The sequence below is a fragment of the Megascapheus bottae genome, chromosome 19, assembly GCF_031878675.1.
Source record: "Megascapheus bottae isolate mThoBot1 chromosome 19, mThoBot2.hap1, whole genome shotgun sequence".
Lineage (NCBI taxonomy): Eukaryota > Metazoa > Chordata > Mammalia > Rodentia > Geomyidae > Megascapheus > Megascapheus bottae.
This window is the reverse complement of record NC_143527.1, coordinates 12,268,545-12,286,751: the sequence shown is the minus strand read 5'-3', so window position 1 is coordinate 12,286,751 and position 18,207 is coordinate 12,268,545. Positions and strand designations below refer to the sequence as shown.

Sequence of the window (18,207 nt, the reverse complement as noted above, 5' to 3'; positions counted from 1 at the left end):
AGGAAAGATAATCTGAGCTGCAAAATCCTAACCCTACAAACATTGCCTGTTTTGTTCTTTATTTTATCCAGTGCTACTACTGATCTCTCATTTTCCTGAAACTTTTTTATCTTATTTTTTGATGGCACATACCACTATGGATTTCTGCTTTTCTTCTTCATGATTTTTTTTGTTCACAAAAGCCATTACCATCAAGTGATTCTTTAAAATGCTCTTTAACTGTTGATGTCTACAGATGAAATTCTTCTGATTTGCATATCACAATCCCTTTCCCTGGTTTTCACTAATTTTAATATATCTGTTCTATCCTGATCATCTACAAATGACTAGGCCCAGTCAAGCTTGAAGTAGGCAGTAGAAAGAGGTGTGTGTGGGGGGGGGGAATGGTCATTAGTTTGTTTCTGGATATCAGCACATTCATTGTAAGATGGTGCCTGGGCACTGTCCTTGGGCTTTCTCAAAGCTAGCACTCTACCACTTGAGCCACAGCACCACTTCCGGCTTTTTCTGTGTATGTGGTACTGAGAAATTGAACCCAGGTTTTGTGCGTGCTAGGCATGCATTCTATCACTAGGCCATGTTCCTCATCCCCCAGATATTATTTTTAATCTAATTCCATTGGTTTGGGGTTTAGGTAAAAATTGCTCAGAAATGTTCAAAATGGGTTGACTGCAGTTGTAGTTTGTTTTTTTGTTTTTTGTTTTTTTTGCCAGTCCTGGGCTTGAGCTCAGGGCCTGAGCACTGTCCTTGGACTTTCTCAAGGCTAGAGCTCTACCACTTGAGCCTCAGCACCACTTCCAGCTTTTTTCTATGTATGTGGTACCGAGGGATCGAACCCGGGTCTTAATGCATGCTAGGCAAGCACTTTAACCACTAGGCCAAACTCCCGGTCCTGCAGTTGTAGTTTTTAGTGTACTAAATTTTAGCCTTTATTTTAAATCTTTGAGGTGGTTATAGTGGGAAGTTAAAGAGAGGTTATCTCAGGCTTTTCTAGCCATTTGAAGCCAACTGTTCCTGTCTAGAATCAAATATTTGTTTTTACAGCTCCTAGCTTCCTGGATGGGTTAGAGGAATGCAGTTATGCAAAGAGGCTACAGGTCCTTCTCACCAGGATTTGCGTAGGCAAAATAGATGGTTAATAATCCAGGCTTCTAAGGCTGTGACCCATGTATTCATAAATGCCCACTGGAGTGGATAGGACATCTGTGTTCTCAGGTTTCTGATACTGCCCAGCTCTTTTTAGGGTTGAGTGAATTATGCTAGCCAGTCTCCTTATCGCTAAAATAGGAGATTGGACCAAATACTCTCCTAAGTCCTCCTACCTTGAGACCCCAGAGTTCTATTAGCACTGGCCTAGCAGCCTGTTTGGATTTTAGCAGCCTGCTCTTTGGAGCTCTTTGCTTATGCTCTCAGAATTTCTGCTCAAAGGGAAGTAGGAGAAGGCACATCCTCAGTTGGTACATACACTCCTGTGTGCTTCCTCCCTGAGAGCTTGGCCAGATGGCTGAGTACTGGCAGTCCAAGGCACAAAGAGCTCTAGAACCTTCCTCCTGACCTGTGGCTGCCCTGGGCCTCACACTTTTCCCTGGGCTTGGCCAGATGGCTGAGTACTGGCAGTCTAAGACACAAAGAGCTCTAGAACATTCCTCCTGCCCTGTGGCTGCCCTGGGCCTCATTCTTTTCCCTGCAAATCAAGTTGCCAGGCATTGAGAGCCTTCCAGTGACTTTGTATTGGGATAGGGGATAAAACTTGAGAGAATGACTTTGAGGCCCACAAACTGAGAAAGGTCACTATACTGTTCGCCTTCTGTTGATCAAGAAGCGCTTATAGTAGTCTACCCAGCCTTCCAGAGAAAGTGGAGGGCTATGGGATATGGAGAAAGGGCAATAATTTATCATTGATCCTTCACAGTTTCCAAGTAAGAGAAGGATGCCACAGGAAATAACCTCATAATCAGAAATGTACTTCATATCAGGGGTGAATGTACCCCCATGTCTGACAGCACCAAGCCCCTGGATTCCAGGCATCTCTAACCTGAGGACTCCCCAAACCCCACTACCCACTGTCCAGTCTCTAGAGTGAGGAGTGAAAAAGGTGGGGTGTGCTCCTGGTTATGTGGTCCTTCAGTGCTCTCTTGTTTCTTTCTCAACTCTTTCCTCTCCTCACTTGCCCCCCACATTCTCTCGCCCAAAATATTTGTCCTAATCAGCCAGGCTGCTGGGACAGCAGCTCTTAGACTGGCCCATGGGTCATTCCTCCTGGAGTATCTTGTGTGCCCAGGATACTTTGCCAAATGGTTTAGAGGTTAGTCTTGCCAAAGTTTGCCTACAGCTACAATTAGAAAGGAGTAAAAGGAGGCAGAAGAACCCATCAACCAGAAATGGCCCAAGTCCATTTGTGCAGTGCGTATCTCCTGTTCTGCTCTTGATCTTCCAAAATGGATGCTGGTCTAGAGGTGACTGTCTGCTGCCTGAGTGGATAAGCATTTGGTCTGTGGAGATTGAGTCTCAGAGAGAGCCGGCTTGGGGCAAAACCATTATGCTTCCCATCTGACTCAGACCAAAGGGACTGGGAGAAATAGGAGGAAGTGAAAAGTTCAGTTTTCAGGGCCCAAGATCACTGTCCTTATTCTGTGGTAAAAGGAAGGCTTTGGTGATTAGCCAGGAACCTAAGAGGCAGAGAAAACAAAAAGCATTAAGCTGCAAACTATGTAATTGCCAAAATTTTAGGGGGCACAAAATCAAATAATGACTTTATAATAACAGCAAGCACTCCTTTCTGCCTGGTGATAACCAGGTCCTGATTTCAGCAGGCCCCCAGGCTGATAAAACTGCTTAGCCCCTGAGCCTAACTCTGTGAGCCAGCTGCTCCTCCCCCTGTCCCTGTAGCAAAGTGCTGGCATCTGTCTCTCTGCTGGCCCAAGAGGCTGCATGACTAAGACTTACCAGCATTGATGGCTTACTGAGCATTAAATATGTACCATCAGTGTATCATTCTTCCACTGCTTCCTTGCTTCAATGCAAGGGATCCTATTGGTCTTATTTGAGAGGCTCTTGACTATTGCAGATTAGTTCCAGAGGAAGAACGGTCCTCCTGGACAGCATGCCTCTCCATGGGCTTGCTATTCTGTTGGCACCAGAAGGCCAACTCTTCAGAGGATCGAGATACAGTGAGTTCATCTCTCCTCTTCACTGGATGGTTTTCTCTCCCCTGTTTCCCACCCTCCATCCTGGCAATATCCTCCTGGACTTATTCAGGGCAAGTATTTAATGAATGCAAGGAGAATGGAGCACTTCTGCATTATTTATCATGGGCTAACAATACCCATCCTATGTAGAATGTATTTAGATATAAATTAGTGATGTCATGAAAGCCTAGTGGTTCAAGCCTCTTAGGATTTCTGACACATATGTAAAAACACAATATTACCTCTTCTCCAAGGCTAGGAGTTGACTATGAGACAGTTTCATGAGGGAAAATAAAAATATTTAACCTTTTATTTGCCATTTACTCCTCTGGGAAGGTTACCATTGAGTAAGGCTTGGAGAAGCAGATCAGATCATGAATTTTTAATCTCACTTAACACCTCCATTTTTTTCCTCTGTAAAGGAAGAAAGAATAGTCACATTTACTGAGCACCTACTGTGAGCTAAGCAGTCCAGTTAGCCTTTTGACATCCTGGCACTGTGGCCCTTAAAACTCCCAGTCCGCAGGTGAGGAAATGGCGGCTTAAGGTCATACAGGCTGATAGGTGGCTGGTGTAGAATGGGGAGCTATCAGGACACTGAACAGAGGCCTCTCCCTTGTGTTTGGCTATTCCCGTAAGGAGAGTTATTTGTTCTTGGCTTTGGTATCATGGTGTCCAGTAGAGAACCACAAGGTGGTTGGCATAACACAGCGTTTATTTTTTTGCTCAGCAGAAGCCTATGAGTTGGCTGGGTGGTTCTTCCAAGCCAGATCACACTTGGCAGGTCTCAGCTGGGCTCACTCAAGCATCTACAGTCAGAACCCGGGTCAGCTGACCCAGTGATCCCACATGGATGGAATGGGGACAGTCCTTCTCCTCAGGCAGGCTGGCCTTGGCTTCCCATGCTGCAGGTAGGCTAAGTTCTCAGAGCCTAGGAAATCTTTCAACCAATGGAAACCAGGTTAAAGGCAAGTTGGTATGGCAGGATCTCAGCAAGGGCTGGTAGTCAAAACCAGAACCTCTTTTCTTACAGTTTCCCCCTCAGAAGTGAGTGGTGTAAAAGTTTTTTCTACCAAGGAACCTGCATCCCCAAGTAGTGGCTGTTCCCTTTGTTACTAATCAGAGATTATATATAGCTCTTCGGTGCACATTTAGTCATCTCAATCCTGTTTCAATATTACTGAGTCAACTATAGTCTTTCCAGAGCAGGGTGGGGCAGGCACCAGTAGCTCACATAACCCTAGCTACTCGGGAGGCTGACATCTGAGGATTGCAGTTGAAGCTAGCCTACACAGAAAATTCCATGAGACTCTAATCTCCAATAAGCCACTCAAAAAAGCTGGAAGTGGCGCTATGGCTTGAATAGTAGAGTGCTCACCTTGAGCAAAAGAAACTCAGAGACAGCACCAGGCCCAGAGTTCAAGCCTCAGATCTGGCAAAAAGAGGGGGTAGGGGAGACAGACAGACAGACAGGCAGGCAGGCAGACAGATGTAGTGAAAGAGAGGCAGGGAAGGAGGGAGGAAATAGTAGCCTGGGTAGATCATCCCATTGTAGGGACATAAATGATTTATCTGTGCCTTTGTAATAGAAACGAACTCTTGTTCCTCCTCATGCCCCCCACACAAGTCCCCTCCCAGGGAGAGAAAGACAGGGATGTCAAGAACAACTGAGTCCTTTCAAAACCAACACCCCACCGACAGTTCTTTCATCACTCCACAGCATGTCTTCCCTCTTTTCTCCAGAAGAACGAGCAGGAACAGACCTGAGGGGTCTAAAGAACTGCTGCCCTTGCACCTCCTGTAGCCAAATTTCATTCAAGAGACTGAGCGCCCTGAGGCTGTGGCAGGACCTGGACAGTACTACCTATTAGCATCTGTTGTCTCAACATCAAGCTTCCAACACATTCCTAGATTGTAGGGAGTCACTGTCACTTTCCTAGCTACTCAGAAATGGGTACATAGTGACTACAGAGTGCAATTCACCTCTGCTGTGCCTCTGGGAGTATCTGGCACCATAGCTTATTCAAAGAATCCTGAGGTACACAACCTCATAGTAGGCATTATTCAATCTATCAGCTGTTCCTCAGATTTTCAAAGCAAGTTCCTTCAGCTCCTGACTGCACTTTTGTGAATAAGAATTATGGGCTGACAATTGCCAGCTTTAAGGACTCTGTGCAGATTATGGAACTCTTGCCTTATTATTTAGGGCTTTTCATTTTTCAAGCTCCTGGCAACTGCTTTGCATTTGATGATGTGAATCTGGTGGCTTTAGAAAGTTATTAGAAATGCGTGGGTAGAATGCATTGATCTGTTCTGTCTTTGGAGTTGCCATTCATTTTAAGAATCTTCTCTCTTACATATATATCTTATACCTAATCTGCCCATATCTCACAAAATTTACTCTGACAAAACCAATATAGACCTGTGTCAACCTTAATTACCCAACTTACATTTGATCTTAGCGAAAAGGCAAAGAGTTATCCAAACATCCTATTAAACGCACAAGAACAGCACTATCAGAAGGATAATTCATATTAGTATGAAAATTGAGGGCTATCTGATTAAACCCTCAAAAGTAGGAACTGACACAAGACCTCAGCGAGATGATCATGCAGCATTACTTATTGAGAATCCTCCAGCCGAAGGCTCAGTGCCAGGCGTCCAAGAGGTTGGCAGGTGTGGAGGTCTAGGAATCTGCAGCAGCAGTGGGATCAGGGGCCTGCAGGGGGACTGTGAAAGCCCCCTGTGCTACACAGACCGGCCCTGCACAGACGCCGCATCTACAGGGCAGTAGGGAATGGTGCCAGTCCTGGGTCAGCCAGAAACCTGGAGTGTGGCCCTAGGGCCATCACTTTCACCCTTTCAGTCTCCTGTTTATTTCTTGTCAAAATGAACATCATTCTGCTTGATTTCCCTAGCTGTGACTTCCTACCGGGCTGGCAGATTTCCTGGCTATTGAGATCCTGTTTTCTGTTCAGAGCTAGCAGCTCGCTTGCCTCACTGGGGGTCTGTTGATGGGGCACTAATCCCCCATGTCTGAGGATGACTGGGCCCCTCTCACCTTGAAAGCTAGGGTTTTTAGTTATTTACTTTTGACCCACAGTTCTGAAATTCAGCACCATTTATCTGTATCCAGTATCTACTGCTCGTAGAGGAAAGGAAGCTAGGATTTCAATATACAAATTTAGGGAGAACATTGATATTAAGACCACAGCCTGGACTTAATACTTGGTGGCTGCCTGGCTGGTTACTCATACACAGAAGGGGTCTCTCTGCACAGAATGCTCCCATTCAGAATATGTGGAGCAGCAAATAGCTGGACTGAGGTTTAGGGACACCCCGGTCCTGCCCCCCCTCCACCCAGGGCTTTGAGATGACTGCTCCCTAGGTAGCTCTGCTAAGACTTTACACTGCCCTTCAAGAGCAGGGATTTCTATTAAGTGATTTTAGCCCATGTTCTTGTGTCTCAACTTGATGATTGTATGTCCTCTCGTATTAAAGCTTTATTAGTCACTTTCCTGAGAAGCCAAATCTGTCTGGAAGTGCACCAATTTCCTGAAAGAGTCACAATGCTACTTATCATTGTCCTGAAAATTCCTTGGGTCCTTGATCCAAAAGGAGCCAATGAGGAATATTTGGACTGACTTGCTCGCTGCATCGTAGGAATAACTCAGTGTCCTGTGTACCATACATCTGTCTGATGTAGATACCCATTCCTACTTTCTGTACTGGTTTCGCTTCAAGCTAGCCAACATAGGCTAAGCCACTCTTTTTCATGGTCTTTCCTTTCCGTCTGCCTTTTCAATCTTTCCAGTCTGGATGAAGAAGATTTGGGTAAGGATGATATCATCATTCTGTCACTTCTAATTTTGCTCTGTTAACAATTTTTGTTAGTCATATGGGTAGAAAGCCTTGATTTGGGGTGGGGGAGGAATATGCACTTTTAAGTTTGGATGCCAGAAGGTAATTTCAGCTCAGCTGAAAACAATTCTAGAGAGTGAATATAAAAGAAGAACTATCCCACTAGGCTTCCTCCTCTCTGGGAACTTGGTTTAAGGTCACTCTCCCCATGGAAAAAAAAAAAGTTTTGGATAGGAGTAATGGCTGAAAGTGAAAGACACTCAACAGTCAACTCCAAACCAGACTGCAAACTAGCCCCATCTTCTCCTTTCTCCCATCCCCCGCTAGCTATGGAGGGCCTTCCATCACCAGAATGACCTAGGAAGGAATGTTATTGGCAACTGGGCGATCTGTACGATACAGCTGGATAGTTTACATCCTCCCCTCACCCCCCGTATGACTTTGTCAGTGTTTTCGATGGATCACCTTCTGGGGCCCGATCCTCAGCTCCAGTCACTGATTTCTCTCCTTCTGCTCTTTTCCCTCCAGCATGCAAACGCAAAGAGCAAGAACCAAACAAAGACAGGAACAATTCCCAGAAGAAATCCCGCCTAGTGTTCACTGACCTCCAACGCCGCACACTCTTTGCCATCTTCAAGGAAAATAAGCGCCCATCGAAGGAGATGCAGATCACCATTTCCCAGCAGCTGGGCCTGGAGCTCACCACTGTCAGCAACTTCTTCATGAACGCCCGGCGCCGCAGCCTGGAGAAGTGGCAAGACGACCTGAGCACAGGGGGCTCCTCCGCCACCTCCAGCACCTGTACCAAAGCATGATGCAAGGACTCTCACCTGGCACAAGTCACCTCCCAATGACAACCAACGACAATGGCGATGACAGATACCAAAAGAAACGCAAAGGAAAAAAGATGTCGGATTCTTTTCTGGGGCCCTTCACTGGTGATTTGAAAGCACAATTCTCTTGAAAAGAAACTTCTAGCTGTAATCATAGGCCAGGTGTTCTTTTTTGTTGTTGTTGTTGTTGTTTGTGATGGCTACCAAGCCCAAACGCAAGCTGAAAATGAATCTCTTTGAGCCGAACACTGTCCTCTGAGCAGACCAAGCAGCCCAGAAATCTAAATGGGGCCTTTCTGAAGCGACTTCATTCTACCGTGCTATCAGCTAAACTCAGCATGATGTGTCAGCAGTCCACTTCAGGTCCTGTCAAACCTCTTTATTCAGTTTGCACTGAAAACCCTGTGGACTTGACCGTGAGTAGGCTTCCAAGACACTACCACTAGAGAAGAATCCAGCAACAAGAATGACCTCCTTTGCTTTCTGAGTGCTTCGCCTCATTCTCTCACAGTACACCAAAGTTCACAGCCATGACATTTAAAAACAAAAACCCCATCCGAATGATAATTACTGAGCACAAGTTTTAAAATATGGAAATAAAAACAATAGAAATCCAAGGACCTGTTTTCCAACTCAGGCACCTTTTCATTGAATGGTTTAGAAAGCTTTAAGTTGACCCAGTTTACAATTTTCTTTAACCTTGTGGAGATCTCATGTGGTCTTGGATCCGTCAAAAAATAAAAATAAAATTAGTTCACCTGAGCTCAAAATACCAAGCACAACAAAGATGAACAGAAACAAAAGAAGGTTCTGGATTCACCACATCTGGATTGTTCAGTACAACTGTTGTGAAGTCATTACAGAATTGTTGGGAATATGGCTTCAAGCACACTTTGCAATTCAATACAAATTTTGTTTGTACATAACGCAGATGCACACTCAGAAGGCCGACTTACCTGTTACGGTACATGGAGCGATGCCGCGTTTTAAAAGATCTAGATTTTTTTAGATCGTTAATGTGTCCTTCTTGATTTACTTACTTATCATCTGATTCCTCCTATTGTGCATTATGACCGTCACCTCATTCACCCTCATTTTTGTTCCCACATCCATCCCATTTGGAAGGATATTTCCAGTGTTTCCTAGAAAGAAAAGAAAAAAGAAATCAAACCACTATCCATGTTGCTCATGACTGTCATCTAGTCCTAACTCTTCCATTGTAGACTCATCCTTGCAAAACAACTGAATAAGTCTGGAGGAAACACAGCACACCAAAGAAGCAGAATATTGCAAACCAAAGACACTTATTACTTGCCATTTTCTAGCCTAAAAATACTGTGATTACTTTTAGAAATCAGAAAAGCCTCAGCAACTCCAAATGGCATTCAGCTCTTGAATTCTGCTCACCATCTGGCTGAGCGGACCAGCTATGCCAAGGATGTTAGCCAAGCCACCCAGGCAGTAGCTTGACTACGCCAGGTCTGGTTTGGGGCTGTCTCCTCCTCATAGCAAGCTGAAGCATGTCCACAGAACTCGGGGAGATTGCTAAGGTCACAACGTGCATACTTACCAGTGAATGGCCCCAGCTGGACACCGTGAGGGTGTTCAAAGCAAGCCAAACGCTGCAATGATTTACAGACACTTGAGACTGACTTTTGTATGAACTACTTAATCGAAACCAAAGAAACTTTTTCTGCACCTACTTCTGCAACAAACCAACTGTCCCATTAAATGAATGAAAAAAATCCGTAAACAGTGCAAATCACCACCCCGGAGAAGGAAGCACGCCAGAAAACAAAACAACACAAACAAAATCCAAAAACAAAAGGAAGACACACTGTGTTCAAACAAACCTCTTGGGACATTTTTTTTTTTGGAAGCAGATTTGAAAGAAAGGGTTGAAACATGGATGAAAATAAGGAGATGCCTCAGTGGCTGCTGCTTCAAATGACAACTCATGCGGAAATTTTAAAGTTGAAGATTGTCTTTAATTTGTGCCTATGCAGTTTTTTCAAAAGAAACACGGAACAGAACAACAGAAACCTCAACAGCTACAATACCAAAGATGAGGATTTCTCACACCTTTTTATTTTTTCCTTTTCAGTTCATTGTCTCCTTTTGCCTGGCAAAAATACTAGTAGCTCCATTGATCTGTATAAAGGTAATCAATTTTATTTTCTCTAAGCAACAAAAGGAAAGGGTCATTTACTTGCTGTTATTGTTTCCCTTTAGTTTTGTTTTATGGCTTTTTACTCCAACATGGAATCTTGTAATTGGTTCCATGGACTCCAAGTTTAAGATGTTGGGATACTGAATGGCTTCTCTCGTTCAGTAGAGTGTAGGGAATGACATTGTCACTTGAATGTTCTTTGCTTAACCCTTAGACTTGGTTCCTTCTGTGTTCAGAGTCTCGTCATCAGGGGAGGGAAGGGGAGTGAGGGTCAAGGGTAGAGGTCTTGATGACATGTCCTCTCTGGAGCCACAGAACCAAAGAATTTATAGAGGAATTTACAGCCTCGTTTTCATGTGAGTGCTCCATCTTAACAGGGCTTCATTTAGGGGTGGGGAAACATGTAAAAAAATATTGCCAGTTTCTACTTTTCTATTAGCTTTTTAAAAATCAGCTATAAAGTTGCATTTCTAAAGAAAGATATATATAATATATGAATACATATATAGAACAAGTTGACATCAGTGGTAACCCCAAGTTTTTGCTGTCCAAGTTCATGTCTTCTTTCCGTCACAGGCTTAAGTTGTATTTGTATTCAGTTCTGAATTTTGCCCATTTCTCATGCCATTCCACCATTCATTTGCCACTGGGGATAACTTGGACCATTCAGATTTCTATGAACATTTCTGGGAAGGGTTGAAACTCAAGTTCAGGCACTTCAACACTTCACTTGTTGATGAGTGAATTCATGGTATATATGAGTTTTGTTTCTATTTATAGTCGTGCGAATGAATCACACTTCAACCATGATCAAGGCGGTGAGTGAGGTTCATCCACCAGACTGGCCCCAGACTGGGCCATTAACAGTGGGCGGGAGATGAGGGGAGATGATTTGTAACTGCTGGGAAGGCTCTGTGGTCCATTCCCACCAGCTATGGAATGCGATGCTAACTCAGAAGTCCCTTCTCCAGGAGATGCCCCACCCATCAGGGTATTTCAGACCCACCTCAGTGAGCAGATCCACCAGGAGATTTCTCATGGAGAAGTCTGACTTGTGTTGCATTGGGTTGATCAGGTTTCCTCAGGGTGGTAATTACCAATTTGCATTGACAAGCCTGTGTGCAACCACTGCTGGCACTGAGGTGGGGCAGCGGTGGTGCTGTTGGGGAGAAGTTTCTCAGTCTTGGAAAGAACACAAAGCGCAGATTTGAGAAAGAGCCCCACTGTCCACTGTGCCACTCCCTCCCTCATCCACATGGGTTGCCCTTTGTGTGGGCAGCAGACGTGGAGTTTTGTGATTTCTGTAATTTATTCCATCTGAGGCATCGTTTCTTCACTTTTCCCCTGTGCTCTCTTTGTCCCTCATTCACAGTCCATGTACACTTTTTTCTAACGATCAACAAAAGAGCATAATTCAGCAGGGGATTGCTCCCAAATGGATGGATAAAAGTGACTTTGAACTCGAGCATGTCTAGTTGAGTCCCTGTGACTTGGCACCAATGGAAATGATTATTCTTGAGAATAGGATAGGAACCAAGTGTCTTGGGCTGATTTGTGATTCTTTGGCTCTCTAACAATATCAGCATTTGGGTCTCTGGCATCCTCTGAAGATGTGTAGGCCAACAGAAGCTTCCCAGGTGGCCTGACATTTCAACACTGGTCAAACCAGTGCTCTTATAATCTGAGGAAGATGTCATACTATTTTTTAAAAATGTAAGGATTTCTCCCTCCAAGGACTCTTGATAAAATGTCTTATACTAGATTGATCCACATCAGTGATGTCACATCAGAGAAGTGCTTGCTTCAGAAAACAGTTTCCATATATTAATGCATATGTGTATTTATACATCTGTGTATCCAAATTTTAAACCCTGCCAAATTTTAATTTGTTAGAAAGATGAAATAAAAGATTTGTTATATTGAAAGGTAATAGAATTTAACCCGGTGAGTTTCCTCATACATTTTTTTGAACTTTTAATAATTTCAGGGAAAAGTAACTGTTTAAACTTGGCTAATCCAAGGAAAATCCCAGATGTCTCTTCCATCAGCCAAAAAGAAAAATAAAAAGGCACAGTGTAAAGGAACAAATCTCAACCCAATTGCACAATTACACATTCTGGGGGCAACCAAAATCCACATGCTCCCAATTGTGGAGTAGAAAGACACTTTCACCATGTCTTTATATACTTTTGCTTCATTTTTGTTTTCAATATGATTTTGGTACTTGGGATATAGTTCATTCATTACAGGATAGTTTTATAAAGCTAAGCTGATGCACTTCTTTTTTTTTTAAAGAAAATAACACCAATATTTAAAATCTTTTCCACAAAATGTAAAAGAATGTTTGGGTTTTACACATAAAGATTCCGTCTAGCCTGAGGCAAGATGGACCCAAGGTGATATTTTTCTCTGAAAAAACTCAGAGTTGCCCATACGGTTTTCTTTTTTCCATAGGTATTTGGCAATTGTGGGCTTAGGAAATTCAACTCTTTTCCTTTCATGCTAAAGGAAATTCTGAGTTAGGAAGACCAATCTGTTAGACATACACATACACATACTCTTCTAAGCAAATACGAATGTCTTTTAAATACAGGACTCTTGTGTCTTGTTAATGCTGGTCATCCATCTGTTAGTACCAATAAATTCCAAGTTAAAATGAGTTATTTATAAAGAGATATAACAGGGATAAATGTCTCCATTTGGGGTTTTTTGTTTATTTTTGTTTTGTTTTGTTTGGGGGGTTTTTGTTGTTAGTCATGGGGCTTGAACTCTGGGCCTGGGCCCTGTCCCTGAGCACTTCAAATCAAGACTAGCACTCTACCACATTGAGCCACAGCTCCACTTCAGGTTTTCTGGTGCTTCATTGGAGATAAGAGTCTCATGGACTTTTGTGCCTGGGCTGGCTTTGATCTGTGATCCTTAGATCTCAGCCTCTAGGATTACAGGCATGAGCCATTGGTGCCCAGCAAATGTCTCTATTTTTAAGAAATAGCGGCAGAATTATGGGAGTATCATACAGCTTCATACAATATGCCTTTGGGTGAGCATAGATTTTTCAAGTATAATTGTAATCTTCACGAATCTTAAGAACAGCCTGGCCTCCAATGATGCTGCAGAATAATAGAGTATTTAAAAACTGGAAAAAAAGAGTAATACCCGTGGTTAAGGTTGACTTCAAGGTCCAAACACAAATACTTGGACCATAGCACTTGGGATTCGTAACAGATAGGCTGACCTTTGTTTTAACTGTTGTCCTTGTCGATGCTCTGAGTAGACCTAACCAAGAAGACTGGATGGGAAATGGTACAGGAAGAAGGATAGAGCTGATACACCTATAATTTTCTGACATTTAGCTGCAGTAACTGGGTAGCTTCATAATTGTGTACCTTGAACTAAAGCCAAGTCCCCTCTGAAGCACCAACAGATTCCAGTTTCAAAATAGTGCCACAAAAAAATTTTTACTAAACAAAAATGACATCTCAGTTGTATAAATTTCCTAAAGTAATGACACGATTTTAAAATGCAGGTGCCCTCAATTACCAATTTTCTGTCAATGATTTATTTCTTGCAAGGTGTGGGAGGATTGATTCCAACTACCTAAAGATAATTATAAAAACATAAAAATAATAGAACTCACATGGATAAATGGGAAACTTACCATTGAAGCTGATTGGCTAGGAAGTGAATCTCACAAGGCCTTCAGTATATACCACAATGACTCTGACACTGAAGGAGAAAACAAGAACTGGAGCCCACGCTTTCCCATATAAGGTTTTAGTTAAGTTGACTGGAATTGAGCAGCTATTATGTTCTTAGTAGAGAAAATATGTACTAGAAAAAAATACTAAAGGTTGGGTCATTCCATGGAAGTCTTCCATTTGGTTCCATTTGAACAGCAGGCATTTCACAAAGCATAGACCTTGATAGTTAAATTTGTCTAAAGCTTATTCAGTCTGTCTACTTGAATGTATACAGATTTAGATACATTATTTTACCATGTATTCTTGTAGTTGTCTTTCCAGATATCACACATAGTACCTAGAGGTGTCTAGACTGTGTACATGCAAGTGTGTACAGACATGCTTCACCCTCCCAACATATATATATATATATATATATATATATACATTACTGTAATCTGTTACAATAAATAAATTACAAATCACCTTATGACATGTATGTGGTACTTTTACAATGTACATTGCTTTCCTGATTATTTATTGTAACATGGAAAACTAAAGTGCAGGAATATAAAACAACCAAAATATCCCACCATCTTCCTCATATCTACTTGAGACTACTTTTATCTGGGCATACCCAAATTCAGCTTGCAAAGGGACCTTGCTATCATGTAACCCATCTGTGTTTGAAGGACACCTGTGCCAGGTGACTTCAATTGAATAGCTTTATCCTGGATCTCTCATAACTAAAGCTAAATCCAAAGACCTGAAAAGGGACAAAAAAAAAAGAAGGAAGGAAAAAAACTAGCAACACAAAGCTCAAACCAGTGGGAGAAAATGGGCTCTGGTTTCAGGGTTAAGACAGTGGCAATGTGGTTCTGGGGAAGGCTGCATTGACTAGTGGGGATGATGTTTTCTTTTCTCATGCTTGTCACAACTAAAATGGTCCTTAATATGAGAAAGCCTTAGAGGTTATACTTTTCTCCTTCAACTTTATTTGGACTATCGAAAGAGATTCTAGAAAAATGAAGGTTAAGTCCTACTCCCTCTTAACGCCCCCCCCAAGAACTATTTGTTTAACTTGACTCTTCTAATAATGACCCAATAAGCTAAGTACCATTACTGTAATTAATTTATTTCAATTACTTTCTAGTACACAAGTATATAAGATTTGGGATAATTATTTAATCATCTTTATTTAGTTTGATTTTTACTCTTTGTTATTATTTATCAAAATCTAGAGCGGTGGTGTTATCAGAGGTGCAAAACCATGTTTAGAAAAATCTTGAAGTTTAGTTTGCTTTGTATAACAATGAAATTCTGTTACAGATAGAGAAGAAATACTGGTTACAAAAGAATAAAAATTTGGGTTATTTTTCTTCTTGAAATAGTGTAAAGATTTCCTTTTTAAAATAGTGTAATGATTATTAAATTATTTAATTTAAGTTCACAGCCCTACCTGGTACCAGGCGAACTTCACCTCTTAATTATTAGGGCCCTCAGAGCCTTTATATTGTAACTTATTTATTTAACTTATTTAGCATCCGTGAAAGATGCATTGTATAGTCGATATTTTTATTTAAAACAACAGAGAGCACTACAGTTTGTTTGTTATCAGGACAACAGCAAATTTTGCGGACAAGCAATGACTATTCAACCTGAACCCTGCTTCAGAAAACATGAGCTTCAGACCCTGTTTCACCAGCCTGGATTTCGGGGCTTCAGTATGGAAACCGGAAAAAGAAGTTTAAAAAAAATCATAAACCAAAAAAGAGAAAAACCCTTACATTTAGCTGCTTCCAAGAATGAACTCTGTGTGTGTAAAGCAACAAGACAAAAAAAAAAAAAGGAAAAAAATTAAAAAACAAAAAAGCAGAAAAAAGGAAAAAAAAAGGAAAAACTTTCTATTTCTAGTGAGAACCAAAGAAGGCTACCTCACTGACTTTTTCCATTTGTAATTTTAATCGTGTTGATGACACCAAAGATACCAAAGATTTCTTTCTCTGTGCGGTCTGCATTTTGCTTGTGCTCTTTTATAATTTGAACTCTTCTCTCTGCCATATGGTATGTACAGCCACAGCTCAGATACCCCAAAGAAATAATTGTCTATGCGACGGCGGCTGCTAATTTGGAAAGGGATGTTTTCTGTGGTTCTCACATGTTTAGCTGCCTCTTTCTTACATTTAGGATGCAAGTTTCCAATGCTGCTGTAACTGGATTTGCTTAAATTCTGTTTCCAAATTGGTGAAGAAGACTGGTTGGAAATGGCCTTCTGGAGCTTTCTAAATTCTAGGCCGTAGAAACTGTAGACATTAGGCGGGCCAGTTGGAAGGGACGTTAGGATAAGCACTTGATCCAGCCTTGTGGCCTTGAGGCTTGACATAGTTACCCAAGTCAAATGTCCCCTGAGTCAAAGCCAAAGCCCCCTAAGCCTCATGGCTCCACCCTCACACTCTGGAGCTGGGCATAAGATCTGTCTCGTGGTAGCCAATAGGAAAGTGATAATCTTTGAGCAATGACCAGGACTTATCACTTAATGTTTTATCATGGGAATAATCACAAGTGCTTTCAATATCCATGTGGTTCTATTTCTAGAGTCACATATATGATCAGTTAGTTACTTGGTAAGGTGGCCATCCTTGAAATATTAAGGCTCACTCAGGGAGCTCTGCCCTGCGAAGAAGATATTGATCCAAACAGTGTGATTGCTTTTGAACCTCTACATTATAAAGTGTTGCATAAATAAGCTTTAAATCCAGTGGGTGGAGAAATTTTACTCTTGGCCCATTGAGTTTAATTATTCTGAGTATTTTTAAGTCCATATTTACCAAGAGAGAACTTGACTGCCATTTGCTGTTATAGCATTTCAGCCATCCAGCTTTTCCTTTTCCTTTTTTTCCACATAAAGGTGTCTACATTTCCCTTCTGAGTCAACTCTGTACCAGAAATCTAAGCCTTACATTGTTTGATGCAAAAGCGTTATTCATTCTAACTGAAACAAAAAATGACTCCAAAATGTCGGAGGAATGGGTACCCAGTTTAAAAATAATGGTTACTTGAAGTTACTTCTCTTTTTTCTTACAAAACTAATTGGTCCTGAATTTCTTTAGATCACATTAAATGATTAAATCACTCAGGATCATTCATCAAGATGACTTAGCTAGTGAGTCTTCTATTTAGTTTCTGACCAAATGGAATTTATCCATATGTGAATACCCATTTCTAGACTAAATATAGCTCTTGTTGAGTACTAGAAAATTTTTATTTCACATACTCTATCTTTGAGCTCTGTCTATATTTTTTTGCCAGTCCTTAGGCTTGAACTCAGGGCCTGAGCACTGTCCTTAGACTTTCTCAAAGTTAAAACTCTACCACTTGAACCATAGCACCACTTCCAGCTTTTTCTATGTATGTGGCACTGGGGACTCGAACCCAGGTCTTAGTGCATGCTAGGCAAGCACTCTACCACTAGGCCAAACTCCCAGCCCTATAATTTTTATTAGCACAAATTTCATTGTGCTATTTACATGCACGAAGGCAATGCACTATGATCAAACTCACCCCCTCCATATGACTGTCATCTCTGAGCTTTCTAAGAGCTCATTTAGACCCCCACACACAGACACACACAAAAGCTAAGAAAAACTCAGCCAATTCATTGGAGTACAGCAAGGAAAGAAGTTTAGAAGACAGTCTAATAAACTTCAAGCTCCATGTTATCCCCACACAAGACAGAGCTGTAGGCCTTCCTTCCAAGCAGCAAATTGCTTCCATTTCCTTCCCAAATTCTTATTGGTAGTAGATTTCTCAAAATACCTGGGGAACCACAAAGATAACGTAATTCATTAAACAGCAGAGTGCTCCCCTATGAACCATCATCCTCACCTTCCTCCAACTGAGCCCCTACAGACCAAAACCTACAGAATGGCAGCCTGAACACAGAAAACATCCCAGTTGGCAGACCCCTCCTCAGCAATCCCCCCTCCGCCTCATGCTTCACTTGCAAAATGTGACATAAACCACGGGACGAGTGCCTTGCTTGAACCAAAGCAACGATTTAGCCAGTCTGGACCTCTCTGTGCTTTTTTTTAATCCTTCCTGTGAATACCTCAGCTTCCACCGGGCCTCCATACAGTAAATTGGTGGTCTTACTGTACTGTGGTGCTTTGCAATGCAACCCTGCAAAGAACAAGATTTGTACTAATACCAAAGGTTCTTTCTCTGTGTCTCTTCCTCTTGCCTCCCCCTTCTTTCCCCTTTTCTAGTTCTTCATGGTTCCAAAGCTTTAATATGAACCTGGGCATGTTGGCAATGCAGACCGCGCAATTCCTTACCGAATTTTCTCAGATATACCTCATAGATAATAGTGTTAGAGTAATGTTATTATAGCGTATGTAATAAATTATTCACCGTTTCTTTTGGTAACTGTGATTTCAAAAAAAGAAAAAAAAGAAAAAAAAAGCTTTATACGTTTT

The 18,207-nt window shown here is 41.9% G+C and overlaps 1 protein-coding gene across 1 annotated transcript in view; it reads left to right on the top strand.

Annotated features, from left to right (window-relative positions):
• Positions 1–10,955, top strand: part of Onecut2 (one cut homeobox 2) — a 34,737-nt gene extending 23,782 nt beyond the window's left edge. The window contains exon 2 of the mRNA XM_090353039.1: positions 7,578–10,955. Coding sequence (XP_090209165.1) covers positions 7,578–7,864 — 287 coding nt within the window. The 3' untranslated portion in view covers positions 7,865–10,955. The remainder of the gene's footprint in view (positions 1–7,577) is intronic.
• Positions 10,956–18,207: the final 7,252 nt, after the last annotated feature.